The sequence below is a fragment of the Cnephaeus nilssonii genome (assembly GCF_951640355.1).
Source record: "Cnephaeus nilssonii genome assembly, chromosome: 14".
NCBI lineage: Eukaryota > Metazoa > Chordata > Mammalia > Chiroptera > Vespertilionidae > Cnephaeus > Cnephaeus nilssonii.
The window spans coordinates 4,289,180-4,312,563 of NC_137085.1; the positions used below are offsets into that span (position 1 = coordinate 4,289,180).

Genomic DNA, 23,384 nt, shown 5'->3' on the forward strand with positions numbered 1-23,384 from the left:
AGTTTCCTCATCTGTAGAATGGGCTTATTGTAAAGAGTAAAATGCTTGGTGCTCTTCACCTGCACAAAAGGTATGATCCCATTTTCCTGATAAGGAGACTGAGGTTCAGATGGGTCAGCTAACTTGCCTGAAGTTCACCAGGTCACCCGGCCAGGAAATGACAGGGCCAGGACTAGGCCTCCAGAGCCCCTGCATGGATGCCCAATTAAGTGCCCCCCCCCCCCTCAACTTGAGTCAGCCAGTGATCTGTGTGACCTTGTGTGACCTTGGCATCACGTGGCATAAACAGCAGGAGCTGGGTGACAGGGCTTGGGTGCGGCCTCCCAGGGCCAGAGAAGCCTTCCCAGGAATCTCCCAGCTCAGAAGTCCTCCCCCTCCCCTGACCCCACAGTCACCCAGCAGCCTTCCCTCAGGGCCTCCCAGCCTCCAGCCTCCCTTCTCCCCCAGGAAGAGGGGACATGGTTGGCATGGGGGCAGAGAGGGTGCCCCTGGTCTAACCGGGTGGGGACCTCTGTAGTTGAGGGATACACAGCTGCTCACTGCACTGTTATTTCAATGTTTCTCTTGATTTTCCCAAATAAAAAGTGGGGGAGAAATGTTTGTTCTCATCAGCACACAACCCGTGTGCCCCCTTCCCCAGCGCCAGATGGGCCGGGTCCTGTCCAGGGTGCTGACCCTGAGCAGCTCCGACCACCACAGGCCCTGGGAACGGAGAGCGGTCTAGGGGACAACGATGGGGTCCCTCTGCCTCCCCCTCCATCCAGACCCCCAGGCTCAGGCTCCCCAGCTAAGCCTCACCGCCCCCCAACCCCAAGTCTCCATCCATGTGTGAAATTAACAGGCAGCATTTGCCCTGGGCGGATCCACGTTCAAGGCTCAGGGTTCAGGGAACAGGGCCGGGCAGGAAGGCCGACCATCCTCGGTGCAGCCAGCGCCCACCCCCATGTCCCCTGACCACACCCAACCCTGCAACCCCCCAGCTCCACTGACGACCCCACCTCCAGGCCTTGGTACCTGCTGCTCCCTCTGCACCCACGCGGCACCCGGTGGCCCTTTCCCAGGCAGCCCTCCTGACCCTGTGGCCCCTCCGAAGCCCCTCGCCTTGGGAACCACTGCTTTACAGAGTCTGTCTTCCCACAGGCCCACAGCAGGGGGTCAGACAGGGCACTGCCTGGGGGGGAGGGGGCATGAGGGGCGGAGGGGACAGGGGTAAAACCGAGCGGTCCACAGGGTGACTGTGGCCTTGGGTAATGACCCACGTGGCTAAGCCTCAGTTTGTTCATCTGCAAATGGGACACACCACCTCTGTGTCACAGGAGGGCGCGCACACAGGGCTGGCACGATGCCTGGCGCCGAGTAGGTCCTCATTAGAAGCCCTTTTTGCCCTCATCTTCCCAGCTGGACGCTAACCCCCAGAGGCCGAGCCCCTCCCGGCATGTCCTAGCATCACCCTCGGAGCCGGGCCCGCGTCCTGCCCGCGGGAGGCAGAGAGCAAACCCTTGTTGACTCCCCCGTCACCAAGCCACCAGCCGGGCTCGGGCCACATCCTCAAACCCGCGCCTCACGACACGATCACCCTCGCAGTTACAACGGGCTCTGGCCCATTTCAAAAGCGAGCTGCCTCTCTCGGCACACCCCTGCCCCGGCCGGGGGGCCCCGGCTCTTTAGGAAACCGGGATTTACACCGGATGTGGGCCGTCCTCTGTGCATGGGCCCCGCTCCACACGGCAGCACCGCTGGGAGGCTCTGGGCGGGCACCCTGACTTGGCTATTTGTTGGCTGTGTGACTCTGCACAAGTTCCCTAACCTCTCTGAGCCTCCGGGTCCCCATCGGAAGGCTGGGGTAGAAACGCCGACCAGGCTGGGCAGTGGGAGGGGCTCCGGGGAGGTGGATAGACAGCTCCCAGCTTGGAGCGGGCACAGAGCCCGGAGGAGCGAGGGCTGGGCATCCATCGCCCCCTCCCACTGGCTTCCAGAGAACCAGGGCCTGCTGCCCGGCCCGCGCCCCCAGTGCCCACCCCGGAGCCCCTGGGCCCATCCCGCTCCCCCTCCTCCTCCCCGCCGCCCCCGTCTGCCGGGAAGGAACACGGAGCCGTCCCCGGAGCCCAGGATAAACGTGAAGTCTGGTTTGGATTTCCCCAGAGCAAAACAGCTCTCTCCCGAGCAAAGCTCGGCTCAAACTCGGGGGAACAGACAGCAGGGCTGGCGCCCCCACAGAGGGGCTGGCTGCCGGGGCCCCAGGGCAGACCTCGAGCACTGTCCGCCCCTTCAGCCACCCTCCCGTGGCCGAGCCAGACCTGATTCCATCTCTAGGGACAAAGGCCACACCCAGGGCCAAGCGTCGTCACGTGCCCCCCAACCCCCATCACAGCTCCAGGTCAGCAAGGGGGCTCGGTCTGACTAACACCGAGAGAGGAGTGGTCACTTGGCCCGGCCACCGGCAGCCCCGTCACCCCCTCCCTCGGTCTGAACACCTCTGACCACGGACTGCCCCCTTCCACAAGGGCTGGCCCCTCGGACACTGCTCCCCAGGCTTTTCTGCTCAACCTGCCAATCCCGGGGTCCTGGAGTCTCCTCACGTGCACCCTGCACCCCTCACCCCAGGCTCCTCTCAGATGGCCCAGGGCTCCCCGCACTCCACATGCACAAAGGGACGCCCGCCCCAGCCCAGCCCTCCCCCTCCTGGTCCCCCTCCTGTGAACACCCCTCTCCCTGCCCCACCCGACAGTCCCACCGGCCTGGCTGCCTGGGAAACACCCCCCTGTCCAGGGCACTGCCAGCCCCACCCTGACACCCAGCCTCCCACCTCCCCCTCCCCCTCCCCCTCCCCCCTATGCCCCTCCCAGCAGCTGTCAGCACCCCTAGTTTAGTCACGTCCCTGCCCTTGTAGCAAAGCTGCTTCAGAAGGGAGGGGCCCTGCGGTGGGCCCCAATGCACCCTCCGCCCCGAGCAGCCTGCCCCTCCCTCCATCCCAGGGGCAGCTGCCCGCCCCCCTCCACCCCCGACGAGGTGCAGTTTCCTGTAGAGAAGGCGGCATAGCATGGTGGCCTCACAGGACCTGGGCTCCAGGGTCTGCCAATGACCTGCCACTTCCCCTGCCTCAGTTTCCCTGTCTGTGAAAGGGGGAATGGCTTGCCCACTCACAGCGGACATTGCCTGGCTGTGCGCGCTGAGAAGTGCCCCACGCAGGAGGCGGGGAAGGACAAGAATGAGAATCAGACGCCTGCGGTCCAGGTGCCACCAGCTCCCCAGCCCCACATCACTCGCCACCCCCCGAGGTGACAGACCCTCATGTCACAGCCCCCGAGGCAGCTGCCAGAGGGCCCCCCGAAACGCACGGGTGCTCCTGGGAGGGGCGGGGGACTCCAGGCTCCCCACCTGGGCCAAGCCCTTCCCCTCAGGACTGTAGACTCCTGCAATCTCCAGGCACCCACTGGGGGGAATAAGATTTGGGGTGCACAGCCCAGCTCCTGCACCCCACATGCTGACCTGCAAGTCAAGGACCAGGAACCCCACCTGCCTGTGCACCCCGCTGAGGGATGCTGTGGAAACGGGAGGGGGGGCCACGCCCTGGGGCAGACAAGCTGGGCAGGCCCCAGATGCACGAGCGTTGGGTGACCTTGGATGGGTGACCTTGGACGGTGGTGGCAAGCTCATCGGCAACATGGAGTCCTTGGGCAGAGCTGCCAAGATCAGATATAACGCAGCCCGTGCACAGGGGCCGCGAGATCACGGTTGCTGTTGTGATTTTTTTTAAATATATTTTTATTGATTTCAGGGAGGAAGGGAGAGGGAGAGAGAGAAACATTGATGATGAGAGAGAATCATGGATCGGATGCCTCCTGCACTCCCCCTACTGGGGATGGAGCCCACATCCGGGGCATGTGCCCTGATCGGAATCGAACGGTGACCTCCTGGTTCACAGGTCAACGCTCAGTCACTGAGCCACGCCGGCTGGGCTCCTGTTGCTGTGATTATTATTCGACGCCTCTGTCAGGGTGGGAAGGAGAGAGACAGCCCTCCCTGAGCCCCATTCCTGTTTTCCATAAATGCCAGCTGGGGGGCAGTGGCCTGTGTTTCATCAGAAAGGACACCTGGCCCCCTGCCTAGAACCGCCCAGAACTGCCGGGCACTCGGGCTGAGCACTCCCCTCGGGGCTCCAGGCCCCTCTCCCCACGCGGGGAGGCAGCAGCCCGGCCTCCTCAGCACTCACCGCCTCCACCGGCCGAGGGCCGGCCAGGCCACAGCAGCCGCAGGGAAGCGAGGCGGGTCCTGCCGCTTGGCTCACCTGCCCCGCTCTGGGCAGGCGGGACGAGGACATCACACGGCCACCCACAGGCCCCTCCCCGTGAGACCTGGGAGGGGCTGCGTGGCTGCGGGCCCCGCCCTGAGCCCTTCGTGGGCAGAACTGCATGGAGCCTCACAGAGCCCGGGGTCCCAGCGGGGGCCAGCCCGGCCAGCCGAGTCCCCCAGCTGCTGAGACCGGCCCTTTGGCACCCTGAGCTCAGGCCTGGCCAAGCTGCCAGCCTCTCCCACCGAGGCCTGTGCTGACAGGGACAGCGCGCGGCCCTCGCTGAGCCCTGGTCTCCCCCTCCCAGCTGGGACCGCTGTTACAGGAGGAAGCAGGTCAGGAGCACTGGCCCAGCGTGACGAGTGCTGGCCACCGAGCCCCGGGCCGTCGTGCTGACTGCAAGGAGAACAATGCTTTGGGGCAGCAGGAGATGCAGCTGGCGGGGCGGGACGGGCACTAAGATGGGAGAGTTCCTCAGACACTGAGAGAAACGGGTGAGAAAGGCAGCTCAGAGCCGCTCAAATCCCAGTTCAACCCCAGCCCCAGACCGCCCCATGGCCCAGCTCCTGCGTGCACCTGTGCTGAGAGGCGGGTCCCGCCAGGCCACGTGCTGAAGGACCTGGCCTTCGCAGAGCGGTCAAGGCATGCATGCGAGGTCGCATGGCCAGGGGTGGAGGAGAAGAGGGGAGCCAGCACCATCTGACTCCCGAGCCCGGGCTCAGGAAGGCTTTAGCCTGGAGATGATCATCCCCAGGACAGGGGCCACCCTCTGAGCCCCCGCGGGCCATGGCCAACACTGGGGGGCATGAGACTCGGGGTGCACAGCCCAGCAGGGAACAGGCGGCTCCTGCCTGTCGTCAAAGTGTCCTGACAGCACTCCCTGGACAGCCCGGCCCTGTCCCGTCTGTCTCCGGGACGCGGCGACCCTTCTCACCTTCAGGTTTGCAAGTGCAGCTTGAATCTTTGTGACTTTCCCTGACAAACGCGGTGAGACTGCGCCCTCCGACCACCTCACAGGTAGGCCGAAGTGCTTCGTCCCGGAGAGAGCCCTGTGGCCGGCAGTCCAAGGGTGCCCCTACAGGCACCCCGCAGAGCCCCTGGGGGAACAGGGCCGGCGCCCCCTGGAAGCAGGGTGCAGAGACCCAGGCAGCCACCAAAAACAAGGCTTAGCTCATGTCTGTGTTCTAGCTCAAACAGTCCCACAAATTTTGCACTCTGCTCCCTCCTTTACAGGTGTTTGCTTTACTCTAAAAATAACCTTATCAAACACATTGCATTGCATTTCTACGTAAGTTAAATAACTTCCCCCCAAACTCTCCAGTAAAACGCAGGACGACATGCTTTGTCTCGTGGCACCAGGAACAGCAACATGAAGAGAGCTGCTGTTTCCCAGGCACGCGCCGTGTGCCCGCCCTACGCTCAGCACTCTGCGTGCACTAATCCCAGTCCGAGCGCCAGGCCTTTGATCATCCCCATTATATGGATGAGGAAACTGAGGCTCCCAGAGGTGAAGCCACTCGCCCAAGGTGGAGTGAGGACCGGAGCCAGCATCTGTGTGGTTCCACCTTTGGAGACGTACGGTGTCTGAACCATCACACAAGTGCATTCTGGGAGCTGACCTCTTTCAAGTCCTGCCTGACACCTGCACCAGACGGGTCCTCTCCAAGAGGCAGCGCATCTTTGGTTTCTCTGGCTCCCCGGCGAAGGGCTGCTGGGCTAGGAGCAAAGGCCCTCAATTAAGGACTTTGTGCCTGGGTGGCCCGCAGCGAGGCACACGGACGCCCCCACGCTCCAGCTGTGTGACGTCGGACAAGTCCGTTAACCTCTCTGAGCCTCGGTTCCCTCAGCAGAACACTAAGGATGATCAGACCTGCCACAGCGGCATGCACGGGAGGAGACGGAAGGAACGGGGCGCAGTGTTGAAAACAGTGACTGACCTCAGAGAAGCAACAGGAGGAACGGTTCGGTCCTCGCCTGTGACTGGAGTGTTTTCCGATTTGCCTTTCCCCAAGGGCGGGGGCCCCACGGCAGGATCTGTCTGCCTAAGCCGCAGCCCTATCACAGCGCCCGGCACGCAGTAGGTGCTCGTGTCTCTGTTCCTGCAGGGGCACGCGCTGTGCTGGTTTCGGGTGGGCACTCCGGAAAGTACGCACGGCTACCGGGAGGGGACCCACACCTTCCGCTCCCCGGGGCTGGGGGACTCGGCTCAGCTGGGACCCCTGGTCCACAGGAAGGCGCTTTTTCTGAGTTGAGTCATTCGTTAGCCCCTGTGTGACCTTGGGAAGCTGAATTCGCCTCTCTGAGCCTCATTTCCTCATCTGTAAGATGCCGGGGGGGGGGGGGGGGGTGTGAAAATACCTTCCTTACGGGGTGGTTGGAAGGAACAAACTGGATTTCTCACCCCTCCCTCCATCCAACAGTCACCGCGCACTCCCAGCAGGCCAGGCCTGCGCCGGACTCAGGCTGCATAACGGTGACCCGGACGCAGGTCCTCTCACAGGCACCCCAGACCAGCTGGGCCCCAGCTGTGCGATGCCCCGATGCTTATCCCGGCCTGACAGCTGTCCGCCTCCAACGGTGAATGCCAGGGGCACTGGAAATGCGCCCGCCCAATCTGCCCCGTGTCCTAGAGCCTGTGGGCCTGGCAGACAGGTGTCCCACCAACACGTGCTGAGTCAGGGAGCGAGGGGCGGCCAGAGGGCACGGGGCCTCCTGCCCTCCGTCCCCAGCTGGCCGGTCCTCCTTCCCCAGCGGCACAGGCAGCAGGGGCGGGGCGGGCCGCGGGCTCCTCTCCTCTGCAGGGACGGCTGCTCTTAGCTTTCATTGAGATCCTGTCCCGCTCGGGCCCAGCGAGGGCCTCGGCACAGGCCGTGTGGAGACAATAACCGCCCGACGTGGGCACGTGGGCGATGAGCCGCGGAGGGAGGAGGCCCGCGGCCGAGGGGCGGGAGCCCAGGGCGAGGCTCTGAGCGGTGGGGCTCCTGTCTGCCCGGCTCATACACCATATATTTTTGAACAGAAGCGAGGCATTCGCTGTTTCCCCCACAGTGCCAAAAATAGCCACCTCCCGGCTTCGAACAGGAGTCTTCTGGTTCCTCAAAGAGACAGGAGCGGAGGCCTGGGGGGCGGGGGGGCCAGGCTGGCTGCTGGGACCCTCCTGGTCTTCCCAGCCCAGAAGGTGCGAGGAGCCTGGGGTCGTTGCTCGGCCAGTCCTGCCCGGGGCCAGCCGCCCAGCACCTGACTTCTCAGGCCCCCCCACAAACCCTCCCCCCGCAGCCCCGGAGGCAGGAGTGGGCTGGCGGCAAGCAGAAAGCCAGGACCCGGGATGGATGAGAAGGAAGCTCGTGCATGATGGATTTGATTGTTCATTCGTTCCAACAAATCGCACCAGGCTCTGTTCCAGGAGCCGGGACACAGCGGTGACCCCGGCCACAAGGCGCGGGCCGGTCCTCACGGCCCTCGCAGCCCGGCGGGAAGGGGAGAGCTAAACGCAGCGGGGTCACTGGCCCCTCGGGTGGGAGGGCCCGGTGGGCGTTGGCACGAGGTGAGCGTGGGCGAGGGTGGGTCCTGCCCTCAGAGGGACGAGGAAATGAAGGGTGGGTCCCCCAGGGCACGGACCCCACTCCACCTGGCAGGAGGCACCCAGGAGACGGGTCCCTTGCATGTGGAGGCCGCCAGGGCTCCGAGCTGGGATTCCAGAGCCCTTGGGCCCAGGTCTTCACACTCATTCCGCCCCCCATGCTGGGAGGCGGGACCAGCATCGCTGCCCATGTCACAGATGACACTGGGGCTCGATGGAAAGGGCTTGGCCGAGGTGCCAGAGCTCACGAGAGCCGCCGGGGTTTCCATCCAGACCCGCTGGTCCCCGGGCAGGAGCGGTGGCACCACACGGCCCGTCGGACAAGCCGCCCAGCTCCGCGGAGGTTCGGAGCGGGAAGCGGTCACAGGGCGGCGACGTGGAGGCCCGGGGGCCTTGAACCCAGCCTGGTTGGCCTCCAAATCTGGGGACCCTTCTGGTTCCCACAGCAGCTCCTTGGTTAAAAAAATAGAGAGGCCACTTTCTGTCCCCAAAAGGCCAGAGCGGTGGGAGAGAGAGAAAGAGAGAGAGAGACACGGGAGCCCCTTTCTATGGAAGCCCAAGCCTGGAACGAAAGCAGGGAGCTATTTCTGCCTTGGGTTAAACATTCCTCAAATCCGCATTCCTCCAGCCTCCTCCTTCCCCCGCCAGGGAGTGCAAGCACGGTGGCCCGCCGCCCGCCCGCTTCCTGGGCCACCAGGGAGACCAGGACGCCATGGCCAGCAGCTGCCCGGCATCCCTTCCTGGGCACACCCCCCCCCCCAGGTGACACGGTCTCACAGACAGTGGGACAGATGGGGAAACTGAGACTCAGAGAGGGGCAGCCCAAGGCCACAGCAGGTCAGGCTAGAACCAGGAACTCCCTAGCAACGCCCTTGCCCATCAGACTGCAGGTCCAGGGCACGGGTGGGTCAGCCAAGGAGCCAAACAAAGCAACACCCGGTCGAGCACACGGGCCTGCCCCGTGCGAGGCTCCCGGCCGGCACTGCACAAAACCCAACCCCCCAGGCGTGCCCGGCCCTCAGGGAGCTCCCAGGCGCCCGGGGCACTGCGGCCAGACCTCCGGGTCCCACGGTCCCATCCACCCCTGTGCCCGAGCCCCCACGGCACCCGTGAGGACACAGACACTTCGGAGGCACCTGGGCCTCGCCAGGCGCGAGCAGGCGGGTCGGCCCAGGACAGCCGGGGCAGCCTCGCCCTCCACGGCCTCACCCTCGGCTGCCCTCTGCCTCCCAGCCCGCAGGCTCCCGGGGGGCAGGGCTGGTGCCAACACTTTCTGACGGCTCACTCTCCTGGGCTCACGGGTTGGGAGGACTGGGCGAGGCCAGCACAGCACCGGCACGAGGTCAGCACCCCGGGCTCTGCCGGGATGGGGCCGAGGCTGAGAAGGCCTCAGAGGCCCGAGTACCGGGCAGCTGCCCGCTGCACGCTCCTACCGCCTTCCCACGGGCTTTTCCTCCCAGAGAAAGCCAAGCCGAGGCTGCCCCGAATCCTCTACAGGGATCAGAGCACCCGGGACAGGAGGGCTGTGTGCCCACAGCCAGAAGGACCCACCTCCCCTTTGGCCAGGAACCCACGATGCCGGGCCAGTGTCTGCCGCTCTAGCGGCTGCTTGAATGCCTCCAGTGATGGGGCGCTCACTACCCTCAAAGCAGCTGCAAGGTTACAGGCTCCCGGGATCTGGGGAGGCAGGCACGTGGCAGGGAGAGCATGGCTGCGTCCGGGTGAAAATCTGAGCCTGGGCCCCAGCTGGGCCGCTGGCTGGGGGCCTGGGGTATGTCCCCGGACCTGCCTGGGCCCCCTTTGCTGCTTCTGTGAAATGGGCATATAGGCCCTACGCCCAGGGCTGCGGTGAGACCACACAGGGGAGAGCTGTGCTCGGGGACACACTTGGTCAATGGGAGGCATCATTACTGTCACTCCTCCCATTGGTGTTCCCCCACTGCCGAGGGCAGGCGGGCTCCGGGAATCAGCGTGGCCGGGCAGAAGGGCGCCGGGCAGAAGGGCGCCGGGCAGGGGCAGCCACGTCACCTGGCCCCGAGCGGGCCGCTGAGCAATCAGCTTTTTATTCAGGCTCCCGGCCTGTCTGTGCCCCGCCCCCCGCCCCATGCATGTCTACATTCACAACCTACACAGAGCTGCCTGTGCACACACCGTGCACACGCTTGGCACAGACATGCCAGCTCACCCACTCCTGACACATGCCATGACCCCGTCACTCACACTCAGAGCATGCCCACGGGAACCAGGGCTCACACATGATTCTCAGCACACACCCCCACACACCGCACACCCACACCAGACACCCACACTCACTCACGCTCACCGCACACCTCCACAGCGGCTCCTCAGTGGCCCCCACCCACACGGGGCCCCTGGCCACCACCCAGGGGCAAACTCCAGCTGCACCACTCACCCGAGGTGTGGTCTTGGGCCAGCTCTGGCCCCCTCTGAGCCTCAGTTTCCTCATGTGTAAAATGGGAACTACCCGGGGCTCCTGGGAAGGGTCTGGGATGAATACATGTGAGCCCTGAGCTGGGCCTGGATCACACGAACATGCCATTAAGCACCATGGTGACAGCCTCTGACCCTTACGTTTGATTACAGATCCCCCATCACCACGGATGAGCCGAGGGGAGCACCCGAGACACGCTACCATCTCGGTGTCTCCACTAGGCCTCACGTCACACAGCAGCCCCGTGACGGAGGCAGTACTGCCCCAGCTTGCAGATGAGAGCACGGACGCAGGAGCAGACTGCGGACTGAGCCTGGTCTCAGTCACCAGAGCCCAAGCACGCTCCGTCGGGGGCCCCAGTATAGCTTCCCCACGCAAGTCCCACCATCTGGCAACCTGAGCATCGTACACAAAGGGAAACTGAGCCCCCGGGGGACCAGCGACTCCAGACTCACTATGCAGGCCACACTGGTTCTGGGGCTAAAGCCCAGGCAGCTGTCTCTCCAGCCCTCCGAGCCCACATCCACGCAGGATCCTAAAATCCGACCTCCGGAGCAGGCCCGCCTTCCCACCCGGAAGAGCCGGGGCCTGTGGGGACTCACGCAGCCACCCACCCACCAGACACAGAGGCCGTCCGCGGCTGCCACTCGCTCCCCATTCAGCGGAGGGCCTGTGGCCGCTCACCCCGGGCCACGCACCCCGGTCTCCTGACTCCGAAGGCCAGGCCGCTTCCTCCCTGTAGGAGCGTGTCCTGAGCACCTGCCACATGTCGGTCCCTTTGTCCACCTGTGGGAAAAGGCGCCCAGAGGGGGGAGGGGCTCGCCGGACTCTCACAGCCAGGAAATGGCCAGCTGGCCACCCCCCCTCAGCACCGGTGCCCGGCCCTCAGCTGGGACGCCCACCCCCACTTGTTACCTGGGCCCCTGGCACGTGAACTTGTGACAGTCTCTTTCCTGCCCAATAGCCCACACCCGGGACGCGCCGGGTTCCCTCTTGTAATGACAGCAAAGGGGACCCTCTGTGTATTCCACTCCCTGACAGCAAGAGATACTGAGGACCAGATGAGCCAGGTCTGAAGACACTTCAGTGACGAAAGCAAGACACCCCCACCTCGACCCCGACGGCTGACCCACAGGTCATGGCACAGTAGGGGTGCCCCCAGGGGAGGCACAGCCCTAGGCTCCTGCTATGCGACTCTTGGGGGAGAGGTTTCACCCTCTGGTCCTTGGTTTGCCCATCTGTCAAACAAGGGCATTGGACCACGTGACCCCAAAGCCTCCCGCAGCTCCGAGATCCTAGGATTCTACCTAACGGTAATCAAGGAAACGGGCCTGGAGGCGGTGAGCGGCCCGCTTCTCCCCCAGCGCGTTGGCCACGGCGGGGAAACGGTGCTGCCCCGTGCTGGCCGGGACGCAGGGAAGGAGGCATCGCGCCCACTCTTGCTCAGAATATAAACGGGAACACACTTTCCGGACAGCACGTTACGTTTCCAATCACACGCCTTTTCAGACGTCCCAGCTTCCCTCCGGGGCTTCCTCGTGGGGGATTTCTCTTTAAGAAGAGATATGTGCAGAGATGCTTGTCACAGCTCGTGTATATTATAAAAGCAGCTGAACACCCCAGGCAGGGGATTAAATAAAACGTTTCATTCATGGGATGCGCCATTTAAAAGTCACTTTTTAGCCCGGCTGGCGTGGCTCAGTGGTTGAGCGTCGAGATCTCGGTTCGATTCCCAGTCAGGACACATGCCCAGGTTGGGGGCCGAATCCCCAGTGGGGGGCCTGCAGGAGGCAGCCAATCAATGATTCGCTCTCATCATTGATGTTTCTATATCTCTCTCTCCCTCTACCGTTCTCTCTGAAATCAATAAAAAAATGTATTTAAAATAAAAATGAGATAAAAGTCATTTTTTAGATGAATGGTTAATGGCGTAGGCCAGTGGTTGGCAAACTCATTAGTCAACAGAGCCAAATATCAACAGGACAACGATTGAAATTTCTTTTGAGAGCCAAATTTTTTAAACTTAAACTTCTTCTAACGCCACTTCTTCAGAATAGACTCGCCCAGGCCGTGGTATTTTGTGGAAGAGCCACACTCAAGGGGCCAAAGAGCCGCATGTGGCTCGCGAGCCACAGTTTGCCAACCACGGGCGTAGGCAAACATTCTCAATCGTCAGGTTCCAACAAGTTAGAAAATAAAGAGTATATAATCCCAAATATACAAAATAACAAAACCTCTGTATGGCGTCCTATTTAGTCTTCCTCCTACATATACGTAGAATCTGTCCCTGGCATCATCGCCGCCGGCACCATCATCACGTGCCGGGATTACATCCCTCTCCTCCCCTCCACCCTCTGGACTACAGGCAAACACCACCTCCAAACCCAGACCGAACATGTCTCCACCGCCTCCTTCCTATGGGACCTTGGTGAGGGGTGGCATGAGCCCGGCCCCTGGCCAGCTGCATCGCCCTCTGCCCTCGACCTGCCCCAGAGGGGCTCAGGCCGGGCCTTGGGAGCAGAGGAAGCCGGGTCCAATGCCAAGGCCACGGCCAGGGGAAAGTGCCTTTACCTGACCCGTGAGAGGCGCAATGCCAGAACGCTCCGGGGCACGGGTGGGACGGGAAGGGCCAGGTCACATGTAACCTGGAGCTGGAGGAGGCAGATGGAGCTAGGACAGGCGTGAGAGCGAAGCCTGGGCTCTGCGGCCCCTCTCTGGCCTCCTCCGCTTCTCTCAACAGGGGGTCAGGCCATTGACCACGTAGCCCGTCCTGCTCTGGAGAACGGAGGACTTGATCCTAAAACCAGTTGCCACCAGGCGAGCTTCAAGTTCCCCTCAGAACCAGGCTCCATGCTAAACTCTCCATGTGCCCCGAATCCTCCCCATCTTTGGGGCTACTCTGATGCCCCCCATTTTCCAGAGAAGGGAAGTGAAGCTCCATGAGACGGGGCTCACCCAAGCCAAGGACCAGAACCACTGCCCACCCAGCCCCCAAGGCCTCCTCCCATCCCTGAGGCTGCTGTCCAGCAGTCCCCACGCCTTTTTTTTAAATTTATTGACTGATTTTAGAAAGAGGGCGAGGAAAGGAGAGAGAGAGAAACATCGACTTGTTCCACTTGTTGGCTGGTTCTTGTAGGTGCCCTGACTGGGAATTGAATCTGGAACCTTAACGTATGGGGATGACACTCCAACCAACTGAGCTACGTGGACAGAGTCCCCCACCCCTTTCTGACCCACAGCCTGGACCTCAAAGCACTCGCCCATTTGGACCCACGGAGTCACATGAGCAGGTATTACAGCAGCTCAGAAAGGGTAAGCGACTTGCCCAAGGTCACAGAGCCTGCGTGGGGCCCAGCCCCGTTCTCCAGTATATTGAGTTCTTTCCTATCAACAGACTTGATGCTCAACTTCGTGTCAGAATCTAACCTCGATTCCTCTTGCTGCTGCCCTGTTAGCCGTGTGGACAGGAAGCAGGTCTCCGTGACCTTCCCCCATGCACGCAGGACGCACAGGGGCTGCCGAAGCCGCCTCCCGCCGGGCCTCCCCTCTCCTGGGGGCTCCCCGCTGGCTCCCCAGCCTCACCAACAAGCTGGGCGAACGCGGGCCGGACCTCAACAAAACACCTGGCTGTGGGGCCCCTCCACACCCCAACTCCATCCTGTGTCCCCAGATGGGTGCCGGATCCGGCCTCCCCGCCTAGGCTGGTGGAGCAGAGCTGGGTGGAGGGAACGATGATCAGAGAATATTCCTTATCCTACACGAGGGACCTTCCTGGGACCTCCCCAAAGCCAGAGGCACCCTGGAGCTCAACCAGTGACACCCCGCATCTCTCAACCCGACTCCTGGCCCCAAGCAGGGGTCCTGCTCTCTGCTCTGGGGTGCAGCCGACTAAGGACAAGGCTCGTCCCCTCCCCAAGCTACCACAAACCGGGGCCATTCTGGGCGTCAGGGAAAAGGCCAAAGGGGCTCAAGGGAGGCAAGCGAGACCAAGGCAGAGCCCGGGCTGTCCAAGCAAGAGGGAGGAAGCGGGCGGAGGTCCCTGAGGAGCACCCTGGGGAGAGGGGGAGGAGGGGCGGGGGTGAGGCTTCTGCCTCTTGGGGAGCCTGGCTTGGGAGCCTTTAAGTGGATGCAGCTCAGACCAAGGCAGACGGCTTGCGCCCTCTGGCTCGGTTTTCCAGCCAGCCTGGCTGTTCCCTCCTGAGGGCAGGAATTACACCTCTGTGGGTCGCGTCTCCCTCTCCGTGCCCAGCACAGAGTGAGCGTTCCACGAAAGGCAGGCCAGGGCAGCCTAAAAATCACCAAGTGCCGGGGAGAGGGAGTGAGGGGACCTCAGATCTTATTAAGATTCGGGCAAACTGAGCCCGGCCGGTGTGGCTCAGTGCTTGAGCATCAACCTATGAACCAGGAGGTCGTGGTTCAATTCCCGGTCAAGGCACATGCCGGGGTTCCAGGCCTTTTCCCCAGTGTGGGGCATACAGGAGGCAGCCCATCAATGATTCTCTCTCATCATTGATCTTTCTATCTCTCTTTCCCCCTCCCTTTCTCTCTGAAATCAATAAAAATATATTAAAAAAAAGATTTGGGCAAACGGAAGATCCCAGCTTTCTATGTGTGCCAGGCACAAAGACCAGGGCCGAAGGAAGACTCCTCTGTGGACCAATGAACTTCGTCCAGAAGATACATCTAAGACCAGTTCAAGGTGAAGCTGAATTGTGTAGTCAAAACAATATTAATAACGGTCGCCAACATGCCTCCTTGCATTTTTGACAAGTGTTTGCCATCGTTAAGGATGGCTCCTTACCATGCCACTCACTAGGCTGTGTGCGAATTATCCTGTTGATGCTTACGTCCCCTAGGAGTCAGGCACCTTGAGCAGGCCCATTCCGCAGATGAGGAAACTGAGGCTCAGTTAAGTGAGGGTCTGGCCACAGTCTGGGCACACAGGGATGACAACAGTCTCACCAACAAGCCGGAAGGAAGTGGGCCAGACCTCGAAAAGACCAGGTTTCGGGCCACACTACTGAGTCCCAGCTGGGAAGGCGCTTCCCACTCTGGACCCCCCTCGTGCTCTGAGATACGAACCGTGCGGGGAAGGGTGAGGATTGGGTTCCAAGGCGCTGACGACTCACCAAATCTTATCTGCAGAGGAGGGTGAAAATCTGCTCCAAAGACAGAGGGCCATGCCACGCTGAATCCAGATGTGTCTGGTAAGGGCCACACAGCTGGAGCGTTCAGACCGTCTCCTGCTTCCTCACACACACACGGACCAGCAGGACAGTCTTCCCCAGGGGCAGGAGGTACAGGTGGACCCTCTGGGGGACCCTCTGGGCCCCAAGCGGTGCTGCAGCCAGCTGTGCTGTGCCCGAGGTGACCTCGGACACCGGGTGATGCCTACATACTCCACGGACCCCGGAACCAGCTGTGGGTCTCCGTGGGGTTCCTGGGAACCGCGATCTACATGACAAACACTTGTCAACGATGCAAACTGCTGGGCCCAGACCAGACCCAAAGGCCGCCCCGTGGCATTTAACAAGCGCTCCGGGAGGCTCTGACATTTGAGCCTCCTTCCCAAGCGCTCCTCTCTTGACCCCACACGCTGAGTCCCCTGAGCAGAGAGCAGATGGCTCCGCTCCCCATCGGAGGAAGCCCATCTGGCTTCCGGTTAAGTAAACGAGGCAGGCGGCCCGCCGGCCGCGAGTTTGACATGCTTGGAGAGGCTGTCTCTGGCCTTCTGCTGGGAGGCTTCTCATTCAACAAAAACCTGTGGACCTACTAAGTGCCAACGCAACCGAACAGACAAGGGCCTGCGCGGAGGGAGCTGGCATCAGCAAGGAAGACACACGGGAGGCAAAGAGGCCACCGCCAGTCCCCCAGCCTCCCCTAGTGAGGGCTCCGGGAAGAGAGAGCTGCTAACGGTCTCCCTGAGAGAAACTGTTCCATGTCTCCAAAGGCCTTTAAAAATAGCCCAGCCCAGCACCTCCAGGCCAGCTCCTAACAGATCCTCACTGACTCCACTTCTCCCAGGGGTGACAGACGTGCCCAGAGAGGGGGGGGGTCGACAAAATGACTGCCAAGGCCCCTTTCCATCCGGAATCCACCAACATGGCTGATAGCAGAAGCCAGAAAGGGACGCGAGGAAAAGCCCCCGACCTCCCGGCGTGAGCACTGAGACGTAACTATGGACGCACACAGACCTGAGTTCAAGTCGCGATGCCGCCTAGCGACGGGCCGTGGGGTCTTGGCATGCCGCTCGCCTGTCTGAGCCTTGGTTTCCTCATCTGTCCATGGGGACCGGCACTCCCCGTGCCCAGGGCGGCAGCGAGGATTCACTGTTACCAACGCAAAGAGCTCAGTGTGTGCCGCAAAGAGCTCAGTGTGTGCCGTGCCCTCTAAGCAGAAAACCTGGCTCCAGGCAGCTCTCGGGCGGCTCCCCTGCGCCACCATGCTGGAGACGCCCCGGTGCAGCCCGAGCCACGTCTCCCAGCACAGGAGCCCGGAATTCCCACCTGCAGCCTGCCTGCTCACAGGTTCTGATGGTGCCTAAAGAAAGGCCCAGCAAATCGCACAAAACAGCAGCCCAACTGGGAGGGGTACCCACCCACCTTGGAAAGAGGGTAGGAGCAGCAAGGAGGGAGTCCCGGGTCCTAGGAGCTCGCCCCTTGGAGGGCCAGCTCCCGGGATCTGAGCTCCTGGCTGCAGATTCCTCTGGAGAGGGGCCAGGACCTGTCAGCAGACCGGCACCCACTCAGGAAAGTCCCCTTTGTTCCAAGCACACGGGCGCCAGGGCCATGGACCTGAAGCAGGGGCTTGGACAGACCTGCAAACGTGCCCAGAAGGATGGAGTGTGTGCGTGTGCGTGTGCGTGTGCGTGTGTGTGTGTGTGCATGTGCGCGTGCGCGCTGGGGGAGCCGGAAGCAGAGGTTGTGCAATGCACCATCAGAACCTGCCTCCATCGCCTCCATCAACGTGGGGCTGGCAGTCGATCTGCCGACTCCAGGGAGGGTGCAGAGGGGCTGGACCCACGCAGCTGCCCACGTTGGTTCTGAATTCCAGCCCAAGCCCAGGGCCCCTGCACAAGCCCGACCAGAGGATGCAGGTGCCCGCCCTCCCCCCAAGAAAAACCGGTGGCCAGGACCCAGTGCCATCAACCCCCAGCATGCCAGAGCATCTCGCTGAGGCTGCGGGGAGAGGGGTCTGCAGGGAGAAGCTGTGGAGTGTGGAGCTGGGCAGGAGGAGGGAGACACTGGATAAGTCCGAGATGGACAGACCCTCCTCTCAGGGGTGCTCCCAGGGGTGACATGATGGCATGGACCAGATCGCCCGGGGCTGTATAAACCCACTTCCCAGTGTGGCAGGTAGAGACAGAGGGGGGAGATGGACATCGGAGCCAGAGGAGAATTCAGCCGGAAAACCCAACAGGGCGCCCGGGACCCTTGGCCGCCCCTGCTGCCGGGAGCTCTCCGACAAGTCTCCCCCCCCCACCCCCCCACCCCACCACACACACACACACACGATGGGGCCAGGGAGGGGGCGACAGGCCAACCTCGCAGCGGCATCGTGATGCATGAATCACCCGCCCCGCCGCGCTAGTGCCACGGGCTCCGCGCAGCCGGAACCACCGCGCCCCCGGGCGCCCCCTGCTGGGACCACCACCCTGGCCCCGCACGCCCTGCCCTTCCGGACCGCCGCAGAGAGGGGGCTGCGGGGCGGCTGGGCTTTCCCTCCCGGCCTGGGGGGGGCTCCTCGCACCCTGACAGGCGACAGCCGCCCCAGGTGTGGGGGGCCGGGTGCCAGAACAATAGGGCCAGGTGTGGGGCCGGGAGCTCGGTCCGGTCCGCGGGCTTCCGAGGGGGCCCGGGCACAGGCGGGGCAGGGGATGGCCGAGGGGGGGGCTGCGGCGCTGACGCGATGGGGTTTGGGGAGACCGGGCGTGGAGGAGGGGCTGGGGCGGGGGTCCCGGCGCACTCACAGTAGGTCTTCCTGGTCAGCTCCTCCACAATTTCGGGCTTCAGCTTGCTGTTAGATTTCCCCATCCTCGGCGGCCGCGGCCCCTGCCCCCGGGCCGGACCCGGCGGGGCGCCCAGCAGGAGCGGATCGGGCGGGCGCGGGCCGGGACGGCCGGGGCGGGGCGCACGGAGGCCGGCGGGCGGGCTGGGCCGGGCCCGGGCCGCGCCTTTGTCTGCGCCGAGCCCGCGCGGCCCGGGCTGGGGGCTCCGCGCGCTGCGCTCCGCGGCGAGTGGCCCCTCGGCGGCCCGGGACGCTGCGCGGGGACCGGGCGCGGGGCCGCCGCTGGGCAGGCCGGGCCGGGGCCGCCGCCCTCTCCGGGCGCCGCGGCGCGGGCTGCGCTGGGCTGGGCGCCGACGCGGCCGCGGTGCTGCCGGTCGTCCCTGGTTACTGGGCTCCGCGGCACATGCTCGCTGCGCGCCGCCCGCGCCGCCGCCCCTGTTCCCCGCCTCCCGCCGCCCGCCTCCCCCCGCACCGGCGCGCCAGGGGTGGGCCCCGAGCCGCCACTCAGCGCTGGCGCCACCTCCCGCCCCCGCGCCCGCCCCGCCGGGCCTGCGCCCGCGAACCCCGCCCCGCGAGCACGGAGTCCAGGCGATGGAGGGGCTCCCTCGCGCCTGGTCGTGTCCCCGGGCGGAAGCGGGAGGTCACCCCTCCACCCGCCTTAATCAATCTCGGGCGCTCCAGTCGCTCTCACACACACCCCTCCCAAGGAGCCCGGCGGGGGTGCGGGGGTGGGGGGGGGCCCTAAAGATCTGCCTGAATGAGGCCAAGGCTCTCCGCCTGGCGGGATTCATTCATTCGACCCGGATTCGCTGGGCGCTGGGGACTCGGCGGTGAGCTGGACAGGCGACCGCGGGAGGGCTGGGGCGGGCGCTGCTCTGCAGGATGTCACACATGATGGTGGGGCACCTCCCCCGGCCTGGGGGAAGGTGACCTCCAAGCCCGGGGGGAGGAGGGTGGGAGGGAGGGAGGGAAAGTGATCAAGACCCAGAAAACCTGGAGGAGGGGAGGAGGGGAGGAGGCCTGCGCCCACAGGGAGCGAGCGCTTTCCTGCTCTGAGCCGCAGGGGCGGGCAGGTGAGCCGCGAGGAGGCCGGAGGGAAGGGGGAGGGCCAGGGGAGCAGGCCTCCCCGCTCCCGCAGGAGCTGGGCCTCGGGAATGTCAGCTTTCCCGGCTCCCCTGCTTCTCTGGCCTCCGTGTGCTGTGTGCTCCCAGCAGGCAGAGGCTGGGCAGGCGTGGAGGCCAGGCCCGAGGCCAGAGGCCAGGGCTCCGCCTGGCTGGACAGAGACCAGTGGGGTGGGGGAGGTGCGGCCACCCCATCCGCAATGTCAGGCAGTGGGACTGCTCCCTGTCCCAGCTTTGTCGTCTTTCTGCTTAGCCACGATCACAGACTTCACAGCGTTTATTCCTCCTGTGTTCGCGTCTCCTCCACTAGAAGATGAGCCCCCTGCGTGCAGGGATTCTCGTCTTATTTGCAGTTGTATCTCCAACGCCTAGAAGGCACTGGCTTGCAGCGGCTGCTCCACAAACCTTGTGAATGAGGAAGAAATGGCAGAGCTGGGGGTGGGGGGCAGGCTGAGCTTGGGAGGAAGCAGGGCTGAGGTTTGCACAGGGTCTCTCTCTCCCCACGTTGGCACAGTGTTCAGACCTCAGGGGGTTCGGGAAGCACAGAGGAGCTGGGGGGACTGAGAAACTCTGCTTATGGCCCACAGTGTTTCTCAGCCCCCAAACGCCGCCCCCCTACCTCCAAACATACTCCCCCCCCCCCCAGCTTTTCCCCAGCGCCTTGCCTGGGCCCAGCCCAGGCCCCAGGAGGCCTTCAGATGAGGGAGCGCCTACGGTCTGGCCAGAGCTCACTCTATAAAGGAAGTGGGGAGGGAACGGACCCCAAGAACCGGGGCTGGGCCACAGCTGGCGGGACCCAACTGTGAGGACCCTGGCCCAGAGTGGACGCCAGTGAGGGGCTCCTGGTTGGCCAGACCAGCCTGAGCACCCTGCCTGGGCAGAGGGGGAGCCTGCGTGGGGACCCGGCCGGGGTGACAGTGACCGCGGTAGCGTTAAAGGCCTACAGAAACCAGGTGCTCCTGGTATTTCTTGCCCACGCCCGTGTGCCAGGCACTGTCACGGCCAATGTGGCCATGTCCTTGGGAGCTCACACGCCTCCCCTCTCCCCTTGGCCTGCCTCACAGTGGTCCCAAGATCACCCAGGTGACAAACTTCACCAGGGGAACAGAGCGGGCCCTGGGGGGTGGATCCTACACAGAAACACCTGTTGAGGGGAGTCAGGGAGGTCCCCAGGGGCCGCCGTGGAGTTTCCGGTTCATCCGGGGGAAAGCGATGCGACCGTAACCAAATGCGTGCCTGCCCAGAGCGGATCCGCCGGCGATGGTTGTCCTGTGCACCGAAGGGTTGCCGGGTCAATTCCCAGTCCAGGGCGCACACCTGGGTTGGGATTTGATCGCCCGTCAGGCCACATGGGGGAGGCAACCAATCCATGTTTTTCTCTCACATTAATGTTTCTCTCTTTCTCACCTTCCTCTCTCTAAGCATGTCCTTGGGGGAGGATTAAAAAAACACACACACAACAGTAACCAAGATGCAGGAGTAAATATAAATGTCAGCGGTGAAAACATCCCAGTGAGGCGGGGAAGGGGGGGGGGGGGGGACGGGAGTGCTGGGTGGGAGGGTAGGTGCTGAAGGGCAGGAGAGGCCTCAGGGAGAGGCGAGGTGCTGTTGGGACCGGGACCTGAAGAGGAGGTCAGTCTCCACGGCTCGCCCAGGGCCACCTGCTCTCCTGCCCTCGCTTGGTTCCTCTAGGGAACGCCTAGACCTGTGGCCCTATAGGAACCCCCCACGCATATGCACACGCACATGCACACGCGCACGCATACAAGTGGCCGCTGAAAGGTGACCAGTCCCAGGGAGATGTGCTGAAAGCATAAAATACACACCGGATTTCGAAGGTTTGTACAAAACAAAGAGAATAAAAAAATAGCTCATTAATATTTTTTTAACAATTTGGTCACCTATTAAACAGATCGTTTTTTATATAATGGATTAAATGGATTATAAAATCTATTCCACCTGTTTCCTTTAACATTTTTTAAGTGCCCACTGAGCACGTAGTGACACATGTGGCTCACATAGTGTCTCTGTTGGACAGCACTGTGTCGGACAAGTTTCAAGTCGCCCTTTAAACATCATCTCGTGGAGCCTTCCTGGACCCCCGGGTGAGCTCAGGCCCCAGTGTTTGCAGCTACCACGGTCCTGGGGCTTCGCAGCCCTTTCTGTGACGTAAGGACTTCCTTCGACAGACCTCCTGAAGCCACATACAGAACAGAGATGTGGAGGGAGGTATGCCCAGCCCAGGGTAGAGTCAGCTGCTAGGGGTGAGGCTGGGAGGGTGCTGGCCCCGTGGAGAGGGGAGGGAGAGAAGAGGACGGGTCCCACTGAACCCCCAGCATGGAGCACGAGGCCCCGAGGCCCCGGTGGAGCCCGGTCCTGTCCCTCTGCACTGTGCGGATTTTGGCAAAGCCCTTCCCATCTTCTCAGGGGGAAGGGTTTATACGGATCTAAAATGCTTCGCACAGGCAACGGCAGAGTCAACATCTCTAACCTCGTAAGAACGTTCTAAGCTCCTAAGAACCAGATGAGCCCTCGACAGAAAGGTGGGGAAGGAGCCTGAAGAGGTGAGACAAAAGCAAGTGTCCAGGGAGAGACAGCCCTTAGCAGTCAAAGAAGCACCACACACGTCGGAAAAGATGACAGTGTTAATGGCCCGACCCAGTCTTGGCAAAGGAGCGAACACGGGCCGCCGGGCCCTGCCAGGCAGGGTGCTGTGGGTACCGGCTTTCTGAAGAACAGTTTGGCAGTGAACACCCGTGGCCTCTGACTCGGCAATTCCACTTCTAGGAAATTCTCCTCAGCCAGCAATTGGAGATCCATAAGAGCAGACGTCAGGCTCAGCGATGCCACTCCAGCGGCGTTAAAGCGCAGCCACAAATGGGATCGACCGACGTGTGGGCAACGAGGGCTGAGGCTGTCGCCCATGGCACCCTCATCCTGTCAGCAATGTCCAGCACAGCGCGCCGGACCCCAGGTCGCCTGGCAGAGGTCAGTGTGCCGCACAGGAAGCGCGAAACCCTTGTAAAAACCGACAGAATCAGGCTGCCGGGCTCGAGGGGCTGTTGGCAGAGTGAGCTGACGATGAGCACCAGAGGACTTGGAGCTCAGCTAAAGGACAGTATTCCAGGTACCAAGCGATCAGCAAGTGCACCTTTGGGAAGTCATGATCTTCTGCAAAAAGGTTTTCTTTGTGTGAAAAATGAACTTTTGCCCAGTCATCCTCTTGAATTATCAGAAAAAAATGTCCAGCTCAACCAAGATAAAATGAATTTTTCCACACTGAGAACCATCCGGGGTCTGCGTGCTCCACTAAAATTGCAACAGGCTCAGCGTCTTCCATTTCTTCCACGATCACACCTTTCACTGGGTATTTTGAGGGGTGATGATGAGACTACTGCATTTGAAGATATTCTTCATGACCCATCACAAGGTGAACTAGTGGAAGAACCACACTTGATGGTGGAATATAAACTTGGTTTACCGTAACGCACTGAGCTGACCATGGAAACGGAGGGGCTACATCTTGTTGATAGTCGTCTTTTTGCTATAATTTTATGTATACAACATTAAAAGTACTGACACCTGAGAATTGTGGCCTACATAGTATCATCATTGGAAATTATTTGTGTCTTTGGTTTACGTCCATGTGACAGTTGAAGGCACTAGAGATGATTTGAAAACTCCTGAATTATGTTGAAACAATAACCTTCTGTATCTTTAAAAAATTGTTGCTAATGAATATTATAAAACTGACAACAGGTTCCAGTTTAACCTGTTTCCTAGGCATTCCATAAATTGAATTTTGAACAACCATTATCAGTATTTGAGTCCGTAGTCTTCTAGCCTGTTCAGAGTAAACATCTGTGATTGATTCCAGTGATCACACTTCAAATTAAGTACAAAATCAGACATGTATATTTTACCTTGTTTCCG

The 23,384-nt window shown here is 62.1% G+C and overlaps 2 protein-coding genes across 2 annotated transcripts in view; one reads left to right on the top strand and one right to left on the bottom strand.

Annotated features, from left to right (window-relative positions):
• The window catches only part of NCS1 (neuronal calcium sensor 1), a 40,874-nt gene extending 22,209 nt beyond the window's left edge, over positions 1–18,665 (bottom strand). Inside the window, exon 1 of the mRNA XM_079790415.1 lies at positions 18,293–18,665. Coding sequence (XP_079646541.1) covers positions 18,293–18,356 — 64 coding nt within the window. The 5' untranslated portion in view covers positions 18,357–18,665. The remainder of the gene's footprint in view (positions 1–18,292) is intronic.
• Positions 18,666–22,532: 3,867 nt separating this feature from the next.
• LOC307111123 (proteasome maturation protein-like) lies at positions 22,533–22,937 on the top strand (the record flags this gene model as incomplete). The annotated part of the gene is made up of 1 exon (XM_079790808.1): positions 22,533–22,937. One exon carries the CDS (start codon positions 22,533–22,535, stop codon positions 22,935–22,937), a length of 405 nt encoding a protein of 134 aa, XP_079646934.1.
• Positions 22,938–23,384: the final 447 nt, after the last annotated feature.